Raw genomic sequence first — 25,122 nt, 5'->3', positions numbered from 1 at the left:
AATGCATATCCCTCGCCACAGCCCAAATAGGCCTGCCTTTCCTGACTTCCTCTGCGGCTCTCTCCAAAACTGCACAGGACTGTGCGGCCCTGTCTGTTTTTCTTTTGTATGAGCGTGGCATCATGCACACCTGTAATAACAGAGGGCATTATTTTATTTATTAAAAACCTTTTAAACATATTATTTATATTAACATGTTATTTATTTGTTTGTTTATTTGTTGTTGTTGTTGTCATATATGACCAGTAAATGTGAAAACTTAAGTGTCATCCATATTGGGTAAGCTCAGCCACCAATGGGGTAAGTTGAGCCAGTGGCTCAACTTGCCCCACATCTAATGTCTCATCTTACCCCGTGGCCACCATTTTGTAGAAAAATGCTAATAAAGGGGATTAGGCTAATCAAAATTATTTTTATTAGCATTCATATCATAGCTTAGAAAGCCACTAACTTAACCCTAATGTGTCTAAATATTATTCTACTTTTGTCTTCTCTAAATCATCTTCACTGTGGACAAACATGGAATTGACTTAGAAAGCACAAAAACACATTTTTATAAATATCTCCCTCACCTAGTTTGACATGTGGTGCTCCTCTCCACAAGTGTAAGTAAATGGTCCCGCCCCCTTTGAATGTGGTCACATGGTCACATTTGTTTACTGTTTCTTAGAAACAGGGGGTGGCTCATCTTACCCCCTGGCTCATCTTACCCCGCTCTCCCTACTGCTTACATCAAATTCAAAATGAGCATATATTAAAAAAAAAAGATTCTCAGTTTCAACATTTGTCTTTGTAATATTTGTAATGAAATATAGGGTTTCCATGATTTGCAAATCTTCACATTCTGTTTTTATTTGTTTTACACGGTGTCCGAACTTTTTTCGAACTAAGGTTGTATATTGCATTTCTTTCATTTCTGAATATCCAGTACAATAGCTGTTAATGCAGTGTTCTAGAGAGAAATCTTGTAGTTACTCGAATTTTTTTTCTTCACATTAGAAACTCTTCTATAACAAGGTTGTATTTTAATTTTCCTAGAAAAACTACTCAATCTAACAATTTGAGCTCATGCCATCCAGTGACGTAAGAAATATTCCAACTTCAAATTCCATGCCAAGTCTTGAGCCTTGTGGCTCTTGTCATTGAGGGCACCTGCAGTGGAAATTCTCAAAACAGAAGCATTTTCACAAAGCAAGTTATTCAAAAAGATTTTTATGAAAAGCATAGTGAAATGCCGACCATCCGAAGCATGCTCGTTCCATGCAGTTTTGAGGTGGTTTAACACCTGTTACTTGAACAAGATCAGAAGCAGATTGAAATTTATTCTTAACTGTTCAAACATTATAGCTTGCTTAAAGTGGACAGCCTTTACATTTGTTTTTTTTAATTATTTTTTAATTTTATTTTATTATTTTTTTTCAGCAGGGAGAGTCAGCTCAGAGAGTCATGCTCAGGACTGATAGTGATGTGCTGAATAAAACTCAGATATTTTTAACAGTGGGACTGAAGGAGTCAGTGAAGCCTGCACGCACGTAAATTTACAGATTTAGTCAACTTTACACTTTTTGAGTTACGCTTTTCTCTGTCAGTGTTATAAACCTTTTTCTTATGAGCATGGTTATGGTAGCTTATCATTTACCATCAAACTTAAAAAAAATAGCTCTCATCAAAATTTACCCAGGTTGAGTTGACCGCCTGTCCATCCGATCAAATTATCAACAAAAGGTTCCACAAAATAACTTTGTCGTATATGAATCAATTTGGAGTCCTCTGTTCATTCTTAGACTGACCACTTCCACCTATTCTGACGCACACAAAACATAACACACACAAAAGACAAAGCACAAAGGAGGAGAATTTCCTAGACGGAGTGACGTAAAATTTCAACAAATTATAATATTGGGAAATAATTCTCAGCTTAGAGTGTATAAACCTCTCAACCTGTCTCTGGGAACACCATTGTGACCATATCCACACAGTATATAGCAGCTTTAGAATATACGTGGTTGAGTAAGACTCAACAACCTTCTTATTCCTGGAAATTTGGATAACCAGATTTCAGCTCTTCAGATGGAAGAAGAGAACCCAATGAACTTAATGAAAAAAAAATTCTCTTACCTTCTACGTGGAGATCCCGGACTTGAGCCCCCAGAAAACTGTTAGGTTCAAGAATGTTGAGAGAATCATTATCAGCAGACCAGTGGAAATAATTAATGACATGCAGAAAAGCTGTCAGTGCTGTGATGTGTATGGAAACCAGATTGAATGGGCTCAGAATGTGTGTTAGGTTTTGATCTGTCTGTACCGAAGGAAGTTGAATTGACAAAGTCTGATCTAAAAATGTAGACCTCTGCCACCTAAGAGATTCTGCCTCCTGGATTGATTCGGGAGAAACATCTCTGAACAGCTGTGTCTGTGTCAGTGTCTGTTTGCTCCTGGATCGATCTGTGAGGCAGACTCTCCCGAATGTCCATGAGGCAGAATCTCTTCAGCGGCAGAGGTCTACATTCCTAGGTCATACTTTGTCAATTCAACTTCCTTCACTGCAGACAGATCAAAACCTAACACACATTCTGAGCCCATTCAATCTGGTTTCCATACACACAGCACTGACACAGCTCTTCTTCATGTTGTTAATGATTTCCACTGGTCTGCTGATAACAGTTCTCTCAACATTCTTCTCCTTGATGTACAACCCTGATTCCAAAAACGTTAGGACAAAGTACAAATTGTAAATTAAAATGGAATGCAATGATGTGGATGTTTCAAAATTCCATATTTTATTCAGAATAGAACATAGATGACATATCAAATGTTTAAACTGAGAAAACGTATCATTTAAAGAGAAAAATTAGGTGATTTTAAATTTCATGACAACACATCTCAAAAAAGTTGGGACAAGGCCATGTTTACCACTGTGAGACATCCCGTTTTCTCTTTACAACAGTCTGTAAACGTCTGGGGACTGAGGAGACAAGTTGCTCAAGTTTAGGGATAGGAATGTTAACCCATTCTTGTCTAATGTAGGATTCTAGTTGCTCAACTGTCTTAGGTCTTTTTTGTCGTATCTTCCGTTTTATGATGCGCCAAATGTTTTATATGGGTGAAAGATCTGGACTGCAGGCTGGCCAGTTCAGTACCCGGACCCTTCTTCTATGCAGCCATGATGCTGTAATTGATGCAGTATGTGGTTTGGCGTTATCATGTTGGAAAATGCAAGGTCTTCCCTGAAAGAGATGTCGTCTGGATGGGAGCATATGTTGCTCTAGAACCTGGATATACCTTTCAGTGTTGATGGTGTCTTTCCAGATGTGTAAGCTGCCCATGCCACACGCACTAATGCAACCCCATACCATCAGAGATGCAGGCTTCTGAACCGAACGCTGATAACAACTTGGGTCGTCCTTCTCCTCTTTAGTCCGAATGACACGGCGTCCCTGATTTCCATAAAGAACTTCAAATTTTGATTCGTCTGACCACAGAACAGTTTTCCACTTTGCCACAGTCCATTTTAAATGAGCCTTGGCCCAGAGAAGACGTCTGCGCTTCTGGATCATGTTTAGATACAGCTTCTTCTTTGAACTATAGAGGTTTAGCTGGCAACGGCGGATGGCACGGTTAATTGTGTTCACAGATAATGTTCTCTGGAAATATTCCTGAACCCATTTTGAGATTTCCAATACAGAAGCATGCCTGTATGTGATGCAGTGCCGTCTAAGGGCCCGAAGATCACGGGCACCCAGTATGGTTTTCCAGCCTTGACCCTTACGCACAGAGATTCTTCCAGATTCTCTGAATCTTTTGATGATATTATGCACTGTAGATGATGATATGCTCAAACTCTTTGCAATTTTACACTGTCGAACTCCTTTCTGATATTGCTCCACTATTTGTCAGCGCAGAATTAGGGGGATTGGTGATCCTCTTCCCATCTTTACTTCTGAGAGCCGCTGCCACTCCAAGATGCTCTTTTTATACCCAGTCATGTTAATGACCTATTGCCAATTGACCTAATGAGTTGCAATTTGGTTCTCCAGCTGTTCCTTTTTTGCATCTTTAACTTTTCCAGCCTCTTATTGCCCCTGTCCCAACTTTTTTGAGATGTGTTGCTGTCATGAAATTTCAAATGAGCCAATATTTGGCATGAAATTTCAAAATGTCTCACTTTAGACATTTGATATGTTGTCTATGTTCTATTGTGAATACAATATCAGTTTTTGAGATTTGTAAATTATTGCATTCCGTTTTTATTTACAATTTGTATTTTGTCCCAACTTTTTGGGAATTGGGGTTGTAAGTGCTGCCTTTGATACTGTTAACAATGAGGTACTCATTTTCCATCTCTCTTCTATTGATATTGCTGACATAGCTCTTCAATGGTTCAGGTTGTATCTTACAAACAGACAACAGTTTATCAGACTAGGTTCACACAAGTCTAACACCTCTTCTGTTAAGTGTGGGGTCCCTCAGGGATCAGTTCTTGGACCTCTTCTCTTTTTAATCTACCTCTTACCTCTCGGTCAAATTATTTGTAATCATGGCCTTAACTTTTGCTGCTATGCAGATGATATAAAGCTATATCTTAGTACAGACTCATCTGCAGACTCCTGTCCCAGAACACTAACTATCTGTATCTCAGATTTACAGCTTTGATTGCAAGAAAACTTTGTTGAGTTAAACACTGATAAAACTGAAGTCTTACTGGTTGGTCTCAAATCCCTATTATCTGAATCATCCAACTTTTCTATTAGTATTGATGATGTGCTTGTTAAGCCTGCTCCTGTTGTCAGAAATCTTGGCAAACTATTTGATCCATCATTCAGTTTTGATTTTCATATAAGTCACTCACCAAACTGTTATTCTTTCATCTCCATAACATTGCTCGTCTCTGTCCCCTTCTGACTAGTGATGATGGACAAACTCTGGTTCATGCTTTCATTTTGTCCCGTTTAGATTACTGTAATTCACTCTTCATAGGCCTTCCTGCAAAGTCTTTGCAAAAACTACAATATATTCAGAAGTCTGCAGTGAGAGTTCTTAATCCATACTAAATGCTCTGTTCACATCACCCTCATCTTTTCTCAGCTACAGTAGCTACGGGTTCTGTCCTGTATTAAATTTAAAATTTTGCTTGTCACTTTCAAAGCCATGCATAATCTTGCTCTGGCATACCTTAGGGAACTGCTGACCCCCTACACCCCCACTCACTCACTAAGGTCTTCCAGCAACAATTTATTTGCTGTCCCACGCACCAGACTTTCCACCATAGGGGCAGCTCCTTCAGTGCCATTCCCTTCAAACTCTGGAATTCTCTTCCTCAGCCTTTCCATGACTGCTCTTCTTTCCCTACTTTCAAATCTCAGTTGAAGACTTATCTTTTCCATGAACATTTCTCTTCCTCTCTTACTGCTTAGTCTTTTTTCCCCATCCCTTTTGTAAAGGCGACCTTGGGATTGTGAAAGGTGCTATAAAAATTAATATTAATAATAATAATAATAATAATAATAAGTTTTTCACTGATATTCACTGAGCCTGAGGCAGCTCATTGTTTTAGTATAAATACACAGGTGATTATTAAAAAAAATAAAACAAATTATATTAAAAAAAATCTTATTTAAAACTTCAAAAGCACTATGCAAATGTAATAATGACATGGCACAGACTTGCCACTTATCTTTGCCAAGTCACATAAAATACTTTGCTTTGAAATAGATAAAATATATCACAATTCCACCTTACCTTTGAATAGTTTTAGACCAAAATACATAGTATCTTTAGTGCTTTTAGGAACATTTTCTTTCATAATTTGTAATTCTTCCTCGCTTATGGCGACAAAGTAATTGGCTGCCATTTTGCCAAGCCACTCTAGGTGATTATCGTGAAATAGTCTGAATTTCTCAATCAATCAGCATGCGCGATTTTTTATAATCATATTCATATTTATACTAATATTATTTGTATCAGGAAAGAAAAGGTTTTATTGTGCGACTTCTAATCAAAGTATGTGAACCATAGTTTAAAATGGCTCAGGGCCTACTGCACCTATTTGAGCTGGATTCATGTCCAATGAGTGCATTTAATGAGGCTGTGTGTGTGTGTGTGTGTGTGTGTGTGTGTGTGTGTGTGTGTGTGTGTGTGTGTGTGTGTGTATTTATATTTATTTATATATATATATATATATATATATATATATATATATATATATATATATATGGACATGAGTGTTTCACTGGGAAAGACACCACTTGTACTTTTCATCCAAACTACATTCGGATGGCAACTGTGACATATTTCTCAATATGAATTGTTTTGGTAAATTTGGGTACTTTTTGTGTGTGACTGTGTATCATAAAAAGTAAATCACATGTTGGCTTGAAGATATGAAGTTCATCTTCTCGTGTTGAAAAACTTGCATTTTTCATACAAAATACATTGTGGACCGGAATTGCATCTCATCTCATTATCTCTAGCCACTTTATCCTGTCCTACAGGGTCGCAGGCAAGCTGGAGCCTATCCCAGCTGACTACGGGCGAAAGGCGGGGTACACCCTGGACAAGTCGCCAGGTCATCACAGGGCTGACACATAGACACAGACAACCATTCACACTCACGGTCAATTTAGAGTCACCAGTTAACCTAACCTGCATGTCTTTGGACTGTGGGGGAAACCGGAGCACCCGGAGGAAACCCACGCGGACACGGGGAGAACATGCAAACTCCGCACAGAAAGGCCCTCGCCGGCCACGGGGCTCGAACCCGGACCTTCTTGCTGTGAGGCGACAGCGCTAACCACTACACCACCGTGCCACCCCGGAATTACATATTTACCAATATTTAACTCCAATGATGTCACTCCCAGTGTTTTCCTGCTGACTTGATGCACATTCTCAAAATGGCACATTCTCAAAATGGCGAATTTTTTTTGTGTGTGGATGTATCCATATAATATAAAGAACATTACACAGTGACACAAAGATACAAAGTTTGTCTTTTCATGTTGAAAAATATATCATGAGTAAGTGAAGTGAACTCATGATATATACATTCACCACTCGAAGATAAACTTCATATCTTTGCACCTGTAATATCTATCTATCTGTCTGTCTGTCTGTCTGTCTGTCTGTCTGTCTGTCTGTCTGTCTGTCTATCTGTCTATCTATCTATCTATCTATCTATCTATCTGAACTTTATTCACTTTTCTTGTACACTCTTTTAGCTATATTACTGGAGGGAGGCCAGCCTGGTGAAAGATTTGAAGGTCAACAAGGAGAAGAAAATTAAAAGTTTCTTCAACGATGTGTCTCGGAACAGTGGCGTTCTAATGGAACTCGTTCCTTACAGCAAATACAAGATGTATATGGTGGTGGCCAACAATAAATTTGAGGGACCACATAGCATCACTGTGGAGTTTCAGACCAAGGAAGGCTGTAGGACATTCCTTTATACTTACTTTCCCTTTATTTGTTTTTAAAATGAAAGGACTGAATTAAAAAAAAAAGCCTAAAATGTCATTGAAGTCTTTGCCGTACAGCAGTAATGTTTTTTACTATCATCTTGAATCCTAAATTTTACAAATGAATAATGAACTCTTTTCTGAATGCTCAATAGTGCCAGGGGCTCCTAAGTTCTTCAAGATTGTCCAGAGGAGCAGCAGCACCATTCGCCTAGAGTGGAATAAACCTCTAGAGCCGAATGGCATTCTAATCGGATACACACTCCAATACAAGACAGGTTAGCTTACTTCTAATCTGAAAAATCAGTGTCATCCAGGAAAGATTTGATTATTGCCTGCCATTATAAGAGTCAGAATTTCTTTTCGTTCAAGTCTGACTATAAATATAGATTTGTGTTAAATTGTATTAATTCCAGGTATTTATCTAATCTAATCTAATGTATACATCTTGTTGCTAAAATGAAATAAATAAATGAACATATAAATCATTTACCAGTAATTTAAAGCTAATCTTCAAAACTCAGTTTACTCACTGTTTGATTGTGTTTTAGTTACCTGGTGCTTTTAGTTAATGGTGTACTTAATGGTGCCAGTTATAATATGGCCCAGTTATTACTGCAGTTAAGTGTAAATAAGTGATTGTCTTTATTAGCAAGCTCAAAAGTTTGCATTGCTGTTGACGTTTTTTTTTTCTTGTTTTTTTGATTTGATGGCATCTCAAGAATGTGTGTAATGCTGCAAAATCATCAGTATATTTACCTGATTACTTTATTAAGGGCATAAAAAGTTCAAACAAGTTCAAACTCTCAAGCAGTCAAGCTATCCCAAGATCTAAAGCACAAAATATTGACCTTTCACATACATAACAATAACATAGCAATAACATAATTGTTACATTATCAGCCTTGGTTTCTTAATTTAGAAGTAAGGATGTGCAAAGGAATTAACTTGTGCTACTCTAACCTAAAAATAATTCAAACTTGACAAATGACATGACTACACCAATTTTCTGAAAATTGTCAAATCACCTTTTGTAATTTCTAGTGAATGGGACACAGGAGGGCAATGTGCAGGTCCTGAGTTTCTTCCCTAATGAGACAGAGTACACCATGCGCCTGCCTGACCGCTTTACCCGATACAAATTTTCCCTGTCTGCTCGGACGCAGGTCGGCTCTGGCGAGGCCTATGCTGAGGAATCGCCTCACTTTGCCAATGAAGGTGAGCTGTTACACATACAGCATATGCTGTATGTGTTAGTGTGGAATGAAAAATCCTTGTTATTAATGCCAGTAAACTTGGGAAGATATTTCTCATGAGTTAGTGGGCGCTTCAACAAAGAATGGCATACACAAGAGTCAAATTGCAAATTGTTGCATAATCACAAGTTAGAGCAGTTTATAATATGTGTACTACTTTACACTGGAATGTAGAACTTGCTTTTCTTGCTTTTTTGAGAAACTTGCACTTTCTCAGTGCGAAAAAGTAAATCCATGTACCTACACACCTTTTTACATTTTAAGAAACTAATCCTGCTATGAAACTGTATTAATTTTCAGTACTAGAGCACAGACTCACTGCTACAAACTCTGGTTCATAAGTGTGGGTGCATCAGCCTGTGTAAATAGAGAATTAGGCAAGAACAAGGAAAGCATGTAAGAGGTCCCTCTTGGGGCATCTTTGCTCTTATGCTCACTGAACAGAAGCCTGTTTTGTAATACTAAAATAGTATAAAGAATGCCTTTCACTGAAAGGTGACATCATCTAGGTCAGCTCAAGTCAGTTGCTACTGTTGACTCTTGTTAGGGTCAGTGAATGGACGGCTGCTGAGAGCACAATCACCCACACAGCAAATTCCCCAGTGTTGAATTAACACCCAGAGTGTTTATATTGGTCCAATTGGACCAATATAAACACTCTGGGTGTTAATTCAACACTGGGGAATTTGCTGTGCAGCATTCTTTTCTGTGGTTCTGTCTGTCATTTTCTTGTCTTCTTTGTGAGAATCCTCTCTTTCTCTCTCTTTCTGTCCTTTCTTTTTCATACTGCTTACCTCTTCTGTGTTTTCTCAGTATGCTCTGACCTGTCCCCTTCCTCCTTCCTTTCTTGTCTGTCTCTCCCTTGGTGTGAAAAGAAGACTTTATGACTTCAGGTACTGACCCTACAGGTGTAGGTAATGAGGAATGGTCTGTAAATTTGCCTATATGTTTTTTTTTTTTTCTGGTTGTCTCCCTGTTTTCCCTTCTGGCACTGTGCAGTTGTAACCAGATAACAAGGACATTTCTGAATAGATTTTGCTTGCTTTGTTCACTCAACACCACTATGGCTGTAAAATTACAGTGCTCTTTGGGCTGTATTCAGAGCTGATGACATTGAAGTTCAAAAATGCACCAATAAATACAAGTTCAAACATCTGTTATACAGGAACCTAAAGTTAACGTGCCTTCAAGTTGCCAGGTTTTTCTAAAATACATGTATTAGGGAAAGAGATCTTTTATTGTGTCAAAGCCATCCCCTATAAAACAAGCAACTTATTTTAAGCTGTGAAAAGTTGTGATTTTAAGATATTTTTTTCATAATTATTAACATTTTGATTCAATATTATTTGTCAACACTTTCAGCAATGGACATCGTCAAAAGCTGCTTTTCCGAACTCCAGATATAAAGTCAGATCTCACAGGTGACAGTGGCAAGGAAAAACTCCCTCAGACAGCAAAAGGAACAAAATTTCAGTTTGAGTTTGAATTTCAGGTTGAAATATTGTAGTATTTATGTTTAACATAATGGATAATAGTGAATAACTGAGATAGTCCTCTTTTTTAAAGCAGCATTATGTAGGAATTTTACCTTAAAATATCAGGTTCAAAAATCAATTTGATGATACGTTGACTTGTAATAGGGAAAATGGCTTTTCTTCCATCTTGTCTCCATGCGTGGTTTGCCAGTTATAGCATTGGGTAACTCTGGTGGCATGTCCCAGAGACCTCTTGCAAGAACTGTGTAACACTTTATGGCACCATGTCACACATCAACAACTATGGGTCTTCAGACAGTTAGATTGGTATTCTCAGTATGGGCATCATGGCTGAGGCCAAAAGACCAAAGAAGACCTTGTCAGAGGAAGCCAGGAAGAAAAAAAGGGAGAGTGGCCAAAAAAGAGACAAGAGTAAACCTTGGACTGGCTTGCGAGAGCTAAGAGAGATAAAAAGCTGAAAGACCCATGCCAAGCTGGCCCTCTTTCTGTTGAACTAGTAAGTAATATTACATTAGCTGCCTTTCTATGTCTTGTGCTGTTGCACTTGCTTGGTGTTTGGCTTTGGTATCAAAGTTGTTGATTCGCTATATTTTGATCATAAGCCAAATCAGTCCATCTCAATAGAGGTTTAGCCGCTAGCTACACCTTGAGGTGATGTTAGCAAAGTTAGCTATTGTTAATTAGATAACACTCGGACATCGGCACTGATAATAAGTGCTTTTTCATCGTTTGCTGTCAAGCTTTTTTGGTTAGCTTTCCACCCAAGTTTGCCTCACTTTGTGTCAGGGGCATCCAAGATTTGTAAGGTTAATTTATTTGACTAGTTTTGTCCATTAACATCACCCAGCATTAGATACATCAGTGTTAGTATGGTTCTGGTTATGTTAACTTAGCTGATAGTATTCCGAGTTGTGTGCAATACTTGTGCAAACTTTGATTGAAAAAAAAAAGCTCTGACCATTAGCCATGTCATAATAAATCATGCAGTGATAAATCTTGATCTGAATTTATGATGATTTGAATCAATGAAATAAAAAAATGAACCACAATAATTATCAGGCTGAGTAATCTCTTAGTTTTTCCTTGCTGTAATTACATTGTTTAGAGAACAGTGGGTGCAATAATGTACAATAGACAGCAATAACACGGCTATAATGCTGCAAAAAAACACTACACACACACGCGCACACACACACACACACACACACACACACACACACACACACACACACACACACACACAAAACAGCAACAACAAAAACAGATCTAAGATAGGAAGGGGGTGTTGTCACTTGACTATACAAATAGATTTAATAAGAAATCAGAGCTATCATTTTACAGACTGCTGAAAAGAGAAGCAAATGGAGGTAATAGAAATGTTTATAAAAATTTATTAAGAAAAGGCCCATCTGTTATTCTTTTTTTTTCATTTTTAATAAAAGGATTACTTTAGTTAATAGGTTGTTATATTTTACTGGAACAATAAAATGTTGTTGGCGACATAATATAGGCACATATTGTACACAATATACATTGGGCAGTGTAATTTATTACAAGCTAGCCAAGATAGGTTTGCAAAGTTGTAAGCTTTCATGGCTTATTTGGCGTGAGACTGGCAAAGTTACTTGGGTGGCAGGCTTGGCAACAAAGCTAAAAAGCAACCAACGCAAGAGCCCTTAGCAGTGCCGATTATCTTTGCTAACATCACCTTGAGATGTAGCTAGCAGCTAAACCTCTGTTGAAATGGACTGATTTGGCTTATGATCAAAATCTAGTGTCTTGTAGCCTTTTTTTCTCTCTTAGCTCATACCAATGAGTAAAAGCCAGTCCAAGGTTAATCTTGTCTGGTCTTTTGCTCAGTCACTCTCTCTTTTTCTCTTCCTGGCTTCCTCCAACAGTGTTTGGTTTCTTTGCCTCAGCCATGATGTTCGTACTGATGTACATAGCTGTGGTACTGTAAAGCGTTATGCAGTTCTCATTGTGCTGTAAAGTTTTTCACAGTTCTCACGAGATGTCTCCAGGACATGCCACCAGAATTACATCGTGCTATAACTGGTGAACCAGGCACGGAGACAAGATGGAAAACAAGCCATTCTCCCTATTACAAGTCAGTGTACCATCAGAATGCTTTTGAAGGTGATATTTTAAGGTAAAATTCTTACTTAATGCTACTTTAACTCAACACTGAATACAGTCCGTTATGCTTAACTTATCAAAGACTTGGGGATGAAAAATGCTGATGATTTACACAGTGAGGTGTACATGTTGGTGTGATGGAGTATTCCACAAAAACATGTACACTTTAATGAAGTGGTCTTAACTGCACTGGCTACTATAATGGCTATCTTTCAGTTTGTATGTCAGCCCTTATATTTCTGTCCATATCACTATGTGCTTTCAGGGATGGGACACATTCATTGCACGGCTGTTACCACTTACTGACACTAATACTTGCTTAAATAAATGGTGTTATGTTCACCAGCAAGATTGTTTTTACTAGCCTATACTTGCTTATAGGTTTGAGATTTAGTTTCAGGTAAATAAGAGTTTTCTTTTACTTCTTACTTTTACAGTAATTCCTTTTCAGTTGACCCCTGATCCCTGAGAGCACCATTATCATGGAGCCCCTTACTGTCACATGTCTCATGTGGCCTGTCCCAGCATGCTCTTCTCATTTCACACTTAAGCATGCAGGAAATGATGCCTTCATGAATGAGCGATTTCCTATAAGGGTTTTATATTGTGAAATGCCTTAGAAACAGAGAGCTGTTGGGTATTACTGCTGAGATAAGTGTCTCCATCAATGTTATACAACCCCAAATCAGAAAATGTTGGGAGGGTATGGAAAATGCAAATATAAAAAGAAAGCAGTGATTTCTAAATTTACTTTAACTTGTATTTCATTGCAGACAGTATGAACCCAAGATATTTCATATTTTCTCTGGTCAGCTTCATTTCATTTGTTAATATACATCCATCCCTGCATTTCAGGCCTGCAACACTTTTGGAAAAAAAAATGTTGGGATGGGTCAGTTTAGGGCTAAAAATGAGGTAAAACAAATAATGATGTGATTTGAAACATGTGATGTCAACAAGTGATTGTAATTATGATTTGGTACAAAATCAGTATCCAGGAAAGGCCTCGTCTTTGAGGAGCAAAGATGGGCTCAGGATCTCCAGTTTGTCAAAAAATACAGGAGAAAAATATTGAAATGTTTAAAAACAATGTTCCATAAAGAAAGATTGGAAGGGATTTGGATATTTCACCCTCTATGGTGCATAATTATGATTAATTTTAATGTTCCTTGCACTGGCTACCAGTTAAATTAAGGATAAATTTTAAAATTTTAGTAATTACTTTTAAAGCTATTAAGTACTGTGCCCCAATTATATATCTAGTTTAATTGAGATCAAAGAGGTGTTCAAGTATCGTTTAAGATCTAATAATGAGCTTTTATTGAAACAATTACCATTCATAACTAAAAAGACATTAGGTGATAGGGCATTTGCATCAGCAGCTCCAAAGCTTTGGAATACACTACCAAGTTAATTTGGTAGCGTATAAGAGATGCTTATAATTTATCTAGTTTTAAACTTAAAACACATTAATTTAGCTTTTAGTAATTGATATTTCTCAATTATAATATTACAGCTAAGCAATATTTTATGTTTTTTATATTATTTTTTTAGGATATAATTTCATTTATATGTGTATTCTTTTATTTTTTATGTATGGTATTTTAAGCACATTTGATCATATATGCATGCGAAATGCACTATATAAGTAATAAACATTTATTTTTATTATCATCATTATTATTATTATTATTATTAGTAGTAGTAGTAATAATAATAATAATAATAATAAAACAATTTAAGGAGTCTGGAGGAATTTCGGTATCTAAAGGGCAAGGGTGCAAGCCTAAGCTGAACACCTGTGGTCTTCGATCCCTCAGAAGGCACTGCATCAAGAACCATCATTTATCTATAGCTGATATAACCATGTGGGCTTAAGATTACTTTGGCAAACCTTTCTCAAGCAATCCACAAATGCCAGTTAAAATTTACTATGCAAAAAGGGAGCCTTATGTTAACTGTGTCCAGAAGCGCCGTCGACTTCTCTGGGCTTGGAGACATCTGGGATGGACCATCACACAGTGGAAACATGTATTGTTGTCAGAGAAATCAGTATTTCAGGTCTTTTTTGGAAGAAACGGATACCATGTGCTCCAGAGCAAAGATGAAAAGGACCATCATTAGCAACATATGCTGCCTTCAAGATGACATGTTTTCCAGGGTTATTTCAACAAGACAATGCAAAAACACATTCTGCATACATTACAAAAATCATGGCTGTGGAAGGAGAGGGTGTCTGTCCCCAATAGAGAATCTCATCTCATCTCATTATCTCTAGCCGCTTTATCCTTCTACAGGGTCGCAGGCAAGCTGGAGCCTATCCCAGCTGACTACGGGCGAAAGGCGGGGTACACCCTGGACAAGTCGCCAGGTCATCACAGGGCTGACACATAGACACAGACAACCATTCACACTCACATTCACACCTACGATCAATTTAGAGTCACCAGTCAACCTAACCTGCATGTCTTTGGACTGTGGGGGAAACCGGAGGACCCGGAGGAAACCCACGCGGACACGGGGAGAACATGCAAACTCCGCACAGAAAGGCCCTCGCCGGCCCCGGGGCTCGAACCCAGGACCTTCTTGCTGTGAGGCAACAGCGCTAACCACTACACCACCGTGCCGCCCAATAGACAATTGTATGGAAAATTTTGAAATGAAAAATATAACAACGATGACCCCATCTTGTTGCACGCCTTAAGGCCTGTTTGCAGGAAGAATGGGACAAAATAACACCTGAAATGCTTCATTACTTGGTGTCTTAAGTCCCTGAACAGCCTTTCAGTGTTGTGAGAAGGAATGGCAACATTACAAATTGGTAAATGCTTTACTGTCCCAACTTTCTTTTGAAATTTGTTGCAAGAATCAAAATTGAGATGTTTATTTTTGACAAAACAATAAAATTTATGAGGTAAAACATAAAAAAAGTGCATCTGTGTTGTTTTGAATGCAATACAGGTCAAAGATTATTTAACATCATTGTTTTCAGTTTTAATTTAAATTTCAATTTACTGTCCCTACTTTTTGTAAATTGGGGTTGTATAACCACAAATACCATGTAGGAGTATTTAAGGTTTAATGCCGTTTTGAAAAACTCAACTCTTACTCATTGAGTAAATTGCTTTGCTTCAAAGGCTTTAAAGATCTTCATCTTAATATCTGAGCATGCTTCCTACAACTTCCTTTAAGTAAGAAGTTTAGGAATTGTTTATTCACTGCTTAAATTCATGTACAATCAATGCTTGCACTTTTGCCTCTATGCTTTTATTTCATTTTATTCTATACAGTTATAGTTAGCTCCATATTTATCTTTTGTTACTCCAGGGTATTCTAAAGGTAAGATTGCAGTGAGATGCTTGCTTGCTGGCCATTGGGAATGCAGAGCTCACATCCACTGTATTTTGTAGAAAGCATAATGATTTGGTAAATAGTACTGTCACTGAGCTCTGATAGGCATAACCTTAGTGTTTATGCAGTTTCATATCCTGCTGGCTGTTCTTAACCATCATACATATTTCACATTTTGCCTGCTGAGTGGCTCTAATGAGATGTCAGAATTGTTGAGCTTTGCTTTAATGCTTAGTCTCTGTGGCTGCATTTGCATGGATTAATAAAAGGAAAGGTGTGGTTCTGTGATGTTGCATTATTTTGAAGGCTTTGACTAGCTGAAGATCTGAAAGAGTAAGGGTGTCTAGTCTCTTTTCAATCATATATTATTCACTATATTTTCATTAATGTTGTGTACAGAGATACTTTGACCCCTTCTGAATTGTTGTAAAATGGTATGGTTAATGGTGGTGGACATGTTTTCCGTGATGGATTTCCCACAACTATATTATCCAATGAGGAACAACATTTAAACAATATCACCACTTGGTGGCAGTTTTGCATCAGTTCATGTGGTAATTCAAACAACCAAAATGAAGTAACTCTTGAGTCTGCCACACCCAATATTTGATGTTTCTTTTCTTTCAGAAAACACTCAGGCCACTCTAAATGTTCCAACATGTTCCATACTTAATAAACATTGTACATCAATGTTAAATATATGCTTGTCTAATGTTAGCTAACTTGAACATACATTGATGGATTTTATTTCAACATTAATGAACTTAAAATATTCTCTATTTACCTGCCCATGCAAACATCTCAACATGAGACAAGAGCACATGAGATTGGGGAAGGGTATGGGGTTTCCAGGAAATGTTTGTTAATTGAAGATTTACGAATACAAATACAGAATACTTTATTAATACTAAGGGAAAATCGAGTGTCACAACAGCACTGTCCAGCACAAATTAAGCTTAACAATAGAATACAATAATAGAATAAAATAAAATAAACTAGACGGTTGCATCTGTCAGTTCTACATTGTGCAGTATCTATATATTTATGTAATTATGCAAGTAGCACACTCTTAAATATATAATAAAGTTCAAAATACCTGCACAAATCATTCCAGATTTGTATGTTACTTGACTCATTTTATTGGGAAGACAAAGACTGCTCATCTGACATATGTTTGAGTGATAACTTGTATTAGCATTCTCCAATGTTTTTGCACAATTCCTATGGAAAATGCATAAAAGGCAGGTCTGTGAATATAATTTGTAATAAATGTCACTGGATATCATGGCAATGTAATATCATGTAGGGATGATCATTTTGTTTATCACACAAACCTAGTTTTGCATAACATTTTGTGCGTTCTGAAATGCTTTTCTGCTCACCACAGTTGTAAAGAGTTGTTATTTGAGTTAGCTCAAACCAGTCTGTCCATTTTTCTCTGACCTCAATCACCAACATGGCATTTCCTCTGGCAGAACTGCTGCTTACTGTATTTATTTATTTTTGTACCATTCTATATAAACTGTAGAAACTGTTGTGCATGAAAATGGCAGCAGATTCTGAAATACCCAAACCAGCATATCTGGCACCAAAAATCAAAGTTATAGAGATCACATTTTCCCCCACTCTGTTTGATTTGAACATTAACTGAAGCTCGACGTGTAGCTGCATGATTTTATACATTGCACTACTCCCACGTGACTGGATGACTGCATGAATGAGCAGGGACACAGGTGTTCCTAATAAAATGGCCAGTGTGTATATCTTCAATATAAATTTTGACATACAGTATATTAATATCACGTTGAATTGTGCTGTTAATATGTCGCAATATATTTCTAATGCATAAAGACTAATAGACCTGACTCAACTAATCAGCTAATTAACAAACCCATCAAGAGCAGAGCTGGGGTTCTCCAGGACTGGAACTGAAATCCAGTGTACTTATCTTAAATGAGTGGAAAGTGTGAAATCTGGTGCCGGTATGCAATTCAGAATACTTTGTAATAAACTGAATCTATCTATCTATCTATCTATCTATCTATCTATCTATCTGTCTGTCTGTCTGTCTGTCTGTCTGTCTGTCTGTAATTTCATTGCAAGTTAGAAGCTTCCTTACAATTTATTTTGTATGGCAGAAGTAGAAGAATTTCTAAATTATAGTTGTGGGAATTCTGTCCAGCATTGTAGTTCATGGTCTCTGCTTGTGTCTCTTTTGTGCTGCTAACTACATTTTGATATGCTTAACTGCTGTTCTCTTCCTCTCTCAGCAATTGATTCTACAGATGCTGTGGTGTTTGCAACTCTTCTTCCCCCCTTTTCCCTACTTACCATCCCAAGTGCAACCATTACAACCTCAACAACTACTACCATTGCCCCTACAACAGATGCCATCCCCACTACTCCTGCTCCAACTACAGCTACTCCTACAACTACCACTACCAGTACTACCACGACCACTACAACCCACCCCACCCTGCCTTTCATGCTGGGTATTTGCACAGACTTCAGGATAGAAAGCCAGTGTAAAAGTAGAAGGCAGTTTATTCAATTGCAGTTCTAGCTGACTGAACTAAGTTTGACATTGCATATGATGTATTCATGATATGGATGTCTTGGCAAGCTTAAATGGCCTTTTTTGACCAGTGGCTTGAATGAGAGTTGACCTTTGCCCTTAAAGACATTTTCCCCAAATTACTATTGATAATTTTATATATACACACACAGTGGGGCAAAAAAGTATTTAGTCAGTCACCAATTGTGCAAGTTCTCCCACTTAAAAAGATGAGAGAGGCCTGTAATTTTCATCATAGGTATACCTCAACTATGAGAGACAAAATTAGAAGAAAAAAAAATCCAGAAAATCACATTGTCTGATTTTTAAAGAATTTATTTGCAAATTATGGTGGAAAATAAGTATTTGGTCAATAACAAAAGTTCATCTCAATACTTTGTTATATACCCTTTGTTGGCAATGACAGAGGTCAAACGTTTTCTGTAAGTCTTCACAAGGTTTTCACACACTGTTGCTGGTATTTTGGCCCATTCCTCCATGCAGATCTCCTCTAGAGCAGTGATGTTTTGGGGCTGTCGCTGGGCAACACGGACTTTCAACTCCCTCCAAAGATGTTCTATGGGGTTGAGATCTGGAGACTGGCTAGGCCACTCCAGGACCTTGAAATGCTTCTTACAAAGCCACTCCTTCGTTGCCCAGGCGGTGTGTTTGGGATCATTGTCATGCTGAAAGACCCAGCCACGTTTCATCTTCAATGCCCTTGCTGATGGAAGGGGGTTTTCACTCAAAATCTCACGATACATGGCTCCATTCACTCTTTCCTTTACATGGATCAGTCGTCCTGGTCCCTTTGCAGAAAAACAGCCCCAAAGCATGATGTTTCCACCCCCATGCTTCACAGTAGGTATGGTGTTCTTTGGATGCAACTCAGCATTCTTTCTCCTCCAAACATGACAAGTTGAGTTTTTACCAAAATGTTCTATTTTGGTTTCATCTGACCATATGACATTCTCCCAATCCTCTTCTGGATCATCCAAATGCTCTCTAGCAAACTTCAGACAGGCCTGGACATGTACTGGCTTAAGCAGGGGGACACGTCTGGCACTGCAGGATTTGAGTCCCTGGCGGCGTAGTGTGTTACTGATGGTAGCCTTTGCTACTTTGGTCCCAGCTCTCTGCAGGTCATTCACTAGGTCCCCCTGTGTGGTTCTGGGATTTTTGCTCACCATTCTTGTGATCATTTTGACCCCACAGGGTGAGATCTTGCGTGGAGCCCCAGATCGAAGGAGATTATCAGTGGTCTTGTATGTCTTCCATTTTCTAATAATTGCTCCCACAGTTGATTTCTTCACACCAAGCTGCTTACCTATTGCAGATTCAGTCTTCCCAGCCTGGTGCAGGTCTACAATTTTGTTTCTGGTGTCCTTTGACAACTCTTTGGTCTTGGCCATAGTGGAGTTTGGAGTGTGACTGTTTGAGGTTGTGGACAGGTGTCTTTTATACTGATAAGTTCAAACAGGTGCCATTAATACAGGTGACGAGTGGAGGACAGAGGAGCCTCTTAAAGAAGTTACAGGTCTGTGAGAGCCATAAATCTTGCTTGTTTGTAGGTGACCAAATACTTATTTTACCGAGGAATTTACCAATTAATTCATTAAAAATCCTACAATGTGATTTCCTGGATTCTTTCCCCCCATTCTGTCTCTCATAGTTGAAGTGTACCTATGATGAAAATTACAGGCCTCTCTCATCTTTTTAAGTGGGAGAACTTGCACAATTGGTGGCTGACTAAATACTTTTTTGCCCCACTGTGTATATATATATGTATATATATATAATTATTTGTACTCTGTCAGCCAGTTCACTTGTTATTCCTTTATGAGATTAAAAGATAGTCCCTACAGAATGTGATGTAGAGGCTTTAGAAGGGCCTTCATCACATTAAATTTGGAAATTTTAACAAAATGGTATTAAAGTAGTGTGACTCTAACATGCTGGTGTAGTAAGTATTCGCTCTTGTCACTTTCCTCCAGTGGTTGAAATTTGTGAAATGTACTCCTCTCCCACCTGTTCTGCTTAGTTCCGCATGTAAAGATCTGGAATCTGACCGTGGATGCTAACAGTGACTATGCTAACGTCAGCTGGAAGCACAACTTCACGGTTGACAGCAGCGAGTTTGTGCTAGAGTTCACATTGGACAGTAAGACCCAGATTCTCTCACTGAGAGCTTATGAAGGGAACCTCAGTACTTTTGATTGGGCTTGCTAGGACATAAATCAAGACCAGTATCATCTGAAAAACTTGCCAAGTTTGTTGCAGAGTTAGGCTTAGTCACAGATACTGCTGTGAATTCCAGCTCCATTTGTTCTGTGAAAGTTTAGAAAGTGGACCATTTATCATATCTAACAGCTACACGTATTATGCACATTCTTTTACAAAGACCCTTATAGGTATTCAATCCATGCACTTTAGAAAGAACAAAGCAGCAGTGCTGTTTCATCTGCCATCTCTGAGAGGTGAAACGAGCCTGTCTTAGTAATTTCGCTGGGCTTTGGGTTTGTGTCCTCACAAGTCTTTAAAGTTCCTTTTAGGAAGCTCCTATTCTTTCTGGTGGCTTGCAGAAACGGAGAGATTTGAGTAAATGTGGGACAAAGAAAGTGTGATTAAGAGGAAAGAAAATGAGAGAACGAGACAAATAGTAATAAAAAGGACCACTTATTTTGAGTGAGCAGGTAGTAAAATGTCCCAAAAGAGAAAAATCTTCATTAAACCAAATGCTTAGAGATATCACCACTCAAAACATTTCTCTCTGATGAAAATCTCCCCTTCCTTATGTAACTAACAACCATTATACATTTCTGCCTAATTTACAGATTAGGATTAGGATACAGATGACAGATGCTTGTAACTATATCCCTAATTTTAATCCTGTATGTTTTCATATAGTACTTTGGGATTAACATATGACATATAATTAAAGCTCGCTCTTGTGATACAAAAGTTTCACTGCATTTATGCAGGCGATTCAGGAGCTATGTAGTAAGAAGCTGATGGTGGATAACAGTCTCCCTTTGTCTCATTCTCTCTCTCCTCTTTCTCTCTTGGTCTTTCCTTCTTCACATCTCTATATTTTTCACTACCATTTGAATCTGATTGTCTACCTCCACCCCATGTGCCTTTTACGCTAATATTTCTTTGTATGGCTGCCTCACTGCTGCTTAGCTTGGCTCACAGTTCTTGTCTAGTGAGCAAACTGCAACAACCTGGCTGGCATCTAATGCACAACCTAGGTCTTTACTGTATTCCTCTTTTGTCTTTTAGGGGAGAGGGATAATGAAGGGGTAAAGGTTTTCAATCCAACTTTATCTCAAGGGGGCTATCAGAATCACAGGCTCGATCTTGAAACATGTACATGAGGGTATGATGATGCAATCACACTCTGAGATGGTGTAAATGTATGCTGGTTAGTGGTTTCATCTAAGTAGGCCTTACAAAATATGAATATGAACCTGTATTTTGTGGAGAGGAGTAGTGGGTGGATTAGATATCATGGTATGGTATCAAGCAAACACACACAAAAACATTGCAAAGTAACCTCTGCAGACTTCTCCACTCACAAAACAGGATATGTAATTAGATAATTGATGAGCCTACCTTCTATCTCTCTCCCTTTCTCCTACACTCTAGTCCTGTGAAGTACCTGGCTACCACATGCTCTGTGTGTGCCATACTGTGAAATGGCTTGTGAAGGTGGACAGGAGAATTGATTGTCTGGCGTTGCCTTGATTTGTTGTAGTTTATACCTCACACAAAAATTTAACACATTATATACTGCTTTTCAATGCATTATACATTCTCTGTGCGTTAATATGCTCATGAAGACAACCAAGAAAATATAGCATGCCCATCATTTTTTTTAATGGAAAAACCATTAGGTTTTTTTCTCTCTCCCCCCCCCCCCCCAAAAAAAAGGCTAAAGCTACAAATGATAGGTCAGTATTTCATTACGTTTCTGTGGGACACTAAAAATGAACAGCACTGAGCAAATATCCTCAGTTTGGCTCACCTTGTAGCTTTAGCTAGTCATCACCCTTGCCCCATAATTTATTGTTGCTGTGGTTGTTCACAGTAAAGGCATGTGCTGTGGTAAAATTCAGGGAGTGGAAAAGGCTGAATTCTTGACAAGCATTGTGTAACTGCTTCATATTTTAGCATGTTGCATGCTGTCACCAGCTTCTGGAATACCACTCAAGTAATGATCATGCTCTTAACACCATTATGCTAGCTTGGCTTTTCTCTGAGAAGGCATGATGTGATGTTGGTGTGCATTTTCATTTGAGAAAGGTCTGTAGACATTTGAGACTGTTGCTCAATTGTTTCTATTAACCCTTGATTGGCAGTCCTGATTCAGAATCAAAGAACATTAATATAAATGTTCTGACCATTAATGTTCTGATAATGTCTCAATATGGCTCATTAGCATAGTAATTATCTGCCAGAGTTTTCTTGTTTAAAATATGCTTTATCAAAATTGCTTGGCAATATCACAGTTTTAATATACAATTGTATTTATTTATTTATAGTAATGCTTTCTTGTTGCTTACTAAAATTAAATGTAAATTAGCATTGTAAATACAATCTAAACTGTTGGCACACTTGGCTTTGTACACCAATCAGCCATAACACCACTGACAGGCAAAGTGAATAACATCGATAATCTCATTACATTGGCATCTGTCAAGGGGTGGGATATATTAGGCGGCAAACGAACAGTCAGTTCTTGAAGTTAATGTGAAGGAAGCAGGGAAAATGGGCAAGCGTAAGGATCTGAGCGACTTTGACAAGGGCCGAATTGTGATGACTCGATGACTGAGTCTGAGCACCTCCAAAATAGCACATCTTGTGGGGTGTTCCCGATATGCAATGGTTAGTACCTACCAAAAGTGGTCCAAGGAAGGACAACCGGTGAACCGGCAACAGGGTCATGGATGTCGAAGGCTCATTTAATTTGCATGGGGCACGAAGGCTGGTCCAGATGGTCCAATCCCACAGAAGAGCTACTGTAGCACAAACTGCTGAAAAAGTTAACCCTTTGGGGTCAAGAGCTTCGCCAGGAAAACTCGACAGGTTTAGAATGAGTAGGCCATGTATTTAGATAAATATCTTTGAGTTTTTATCATACAAGCATGATAAACATATTGACAAACTTTATACTTTACACTTTTCTATGTGCCCACTGCCAAATAATATTATATTTTTAAAATTACCTAAATTAGATGAAACATAAAACTTGTCACCTTATTCAGTCACACCGGAGTCGGAGTGCTGAGCGCCCACTTATGTATTCATAAAAGACTATTCACATGGTAACGGCATGATAATCACTTTCACTCTTTCGGTTTCCATTGGTTTCTCTTTCGCAGTGAGAACGCCTACTGTAAACAGGATAAAATCTGTCAGACATAATTCAGGCTATTTGGTGGTAAAAGTTGTTGCGAGATGGCATGCGGATTTAATGCGCTTCGGATGAATCAGGACAGCGATTCAATTCAATCTTGAGAACTGAGACACTGATGAAGAGTAGTGCCTTTTTTAAAAAATTATATATATATACTGTATACATGTAGAGAGGGAGAGAGAGAGACTCAATCCAGCAGAATATCAACTTGGGTAAGTGTAAATATTTCTTCTGTTTATTATGAGCAGATCGGTTGATATGCGTGTGCTGTAGTGCATGCACAGGAAAAATGACTGAGCAGTTTTTCCAGAGTTAAAAGTATTTTCATCAAAAATAGTTAATTTTGCTCTATTTTGAGTTTAGAGAGTAAAATTTGGAGTTGAAGTGGGAACAAAATTGCAGAGTAATTGTGTAACAGAGTAACAGAATAGGTTGTGGCTCTGAACTGAGCAAAAATAGTACAAGAGTTCATTTCAAGACACACTGAATAGAGTCAAATACCAAAATAAAGTCAAATACCAGATAAATGAAGCTGTTGTAAAAAGTAGTTTTAGAACTGTGTTGGAATGTGCGAAAAAACATTACCTTACCCATTGTGACTTGACCTGATGGGATTAAGAGTTGGCAGTGGGAAGGGTTTTCACTCATCTCACTGAATGGAATGGAGATTTTCACCCTTCTCATTGAATCCCCTCCCACTGCCAACTCTTTATCCCAAAACAATAGGACATATATTTTTTTTTTTGATGGCCAGTTAATTGTCCAAATCAATGGAGCAGATTTAAGTTTTTGTGCTTGATACATGCCTAAGACTGAAGAGAATCACCTCGTGATCAAAAGAGTTCGTCACAATGGGTAAGGTCAGTTTTTTCATACATTCCAACAAAATTCTAAAACTGCTTTTAACAACATATTCATTTAACTGTAATTTTTTTTAAGTACAATCAGGACATACATACTACATAGATATTATTGTAGCTGAACTTGAGCTGAATACAAAAAAGTCATATGACCTTGAAAATACTGCTTAGATTTGTTGAAACTGACAACAAAATCAGAGCATGCCAAAATCATTAGTGCCAGAAAATATCCTCAGACCCCAAAGCGTTAATGCTGAAAACTTTCTTTTTTTAGCCAACATTAACTTTTTGAGCAGTTTGTGCTACAGTAGTTGTTCTGTGGGATTGGACCATTTGGGCTAGCCTTCATGCCCAATGCAAATCAGTAAGCCTTCAACACTCACGACCCTGTCACTGGTTCACCAGTTGTCCTTCCTTGGACCACTTGTGGTAGGCACTAACCACTGCATACCGGGAATGCCCCACAAGATGTGCCATTTTGGAGATGCTCAGACCCAGTCATTGAGCCATCACAATTTGGCCCTTGTAAGAGTTGCTCAGATCCTTATGCTTGCCTATTTTCCCTGCTTCCATCACATCAACTTCAAGAACTGACT

General features: G+C 38.1%; 1 protein-coding gene across 20 annotated transcripts in view; it reads left to right on the top strand.

Moving 5' to 3' along the window:
* nfasca (neurofascin homolog (chicken) a) overlaps positions 1 to 25,122 on the top strand; it is a 307,192-nt gene that overhangs the window by 271,610 nt on the left and 10,460 nt on the right. For 13 of the 20 annotated variants that reach the window (XR_009651631.1, XR_009651633.1, XR_009651632.1 and 10 more), the window contains 6 exons: positions 7,218 to 7,428; positions 7,610 to 7,732; positions 8,499 to 8,672; positions 9,586 to 9,624; positions 17,964 to 18,185; positions 20,289 to 20,408. Coding sequence is in view for 17 of the 20 variants with exons in the window: in XM_060910012.1 (XP_060765995.1) it covers positions 7,218 to 7,428; positions 7,610 to 7,732; positions 8,499 to 8,672; positions 9,586 to 9,624; positions 17,964 to 18,185; positions 20,289 to 20,408 (889 nt within the window). In the remaining 3 variants the exon portion in view is untranslated. The remainder of the gene's footprint in view (positions 1 to 7,217; positions 7,429 to 7,609; positions 7,733 to 8,498; positions 8,673 to 9,585; positions 9,625 to 17,963; positions 18,186 to 20,288; positions 20,409 to 25,122) is intronic. The other 7 variants (XM_060910028.1, XM_060910024.1, XM_060910023.1 and 4 more) reach the window with 4 other exon arrangements.

This window comes from Neoarius graeffei, chromosome 26 (assembly GCF_027579695.1).
Source record: "Neoarius graeffei isolate fNeoGra1 chromosome 26, fNeoGra1.pri, whole genome shotgun sequence".
Lineage (NCBI taxonomy): Eukaryota > Metazoa > Chordata > Actinopteri > Siluriformes > Ariidae > Neoarius > Neoarius graeffei.
The sequence above is the reverse complement of the archived record's forward strand: the minus strand, read 5'-3'. Positions and strand labels throughout refer to the sequence as shown.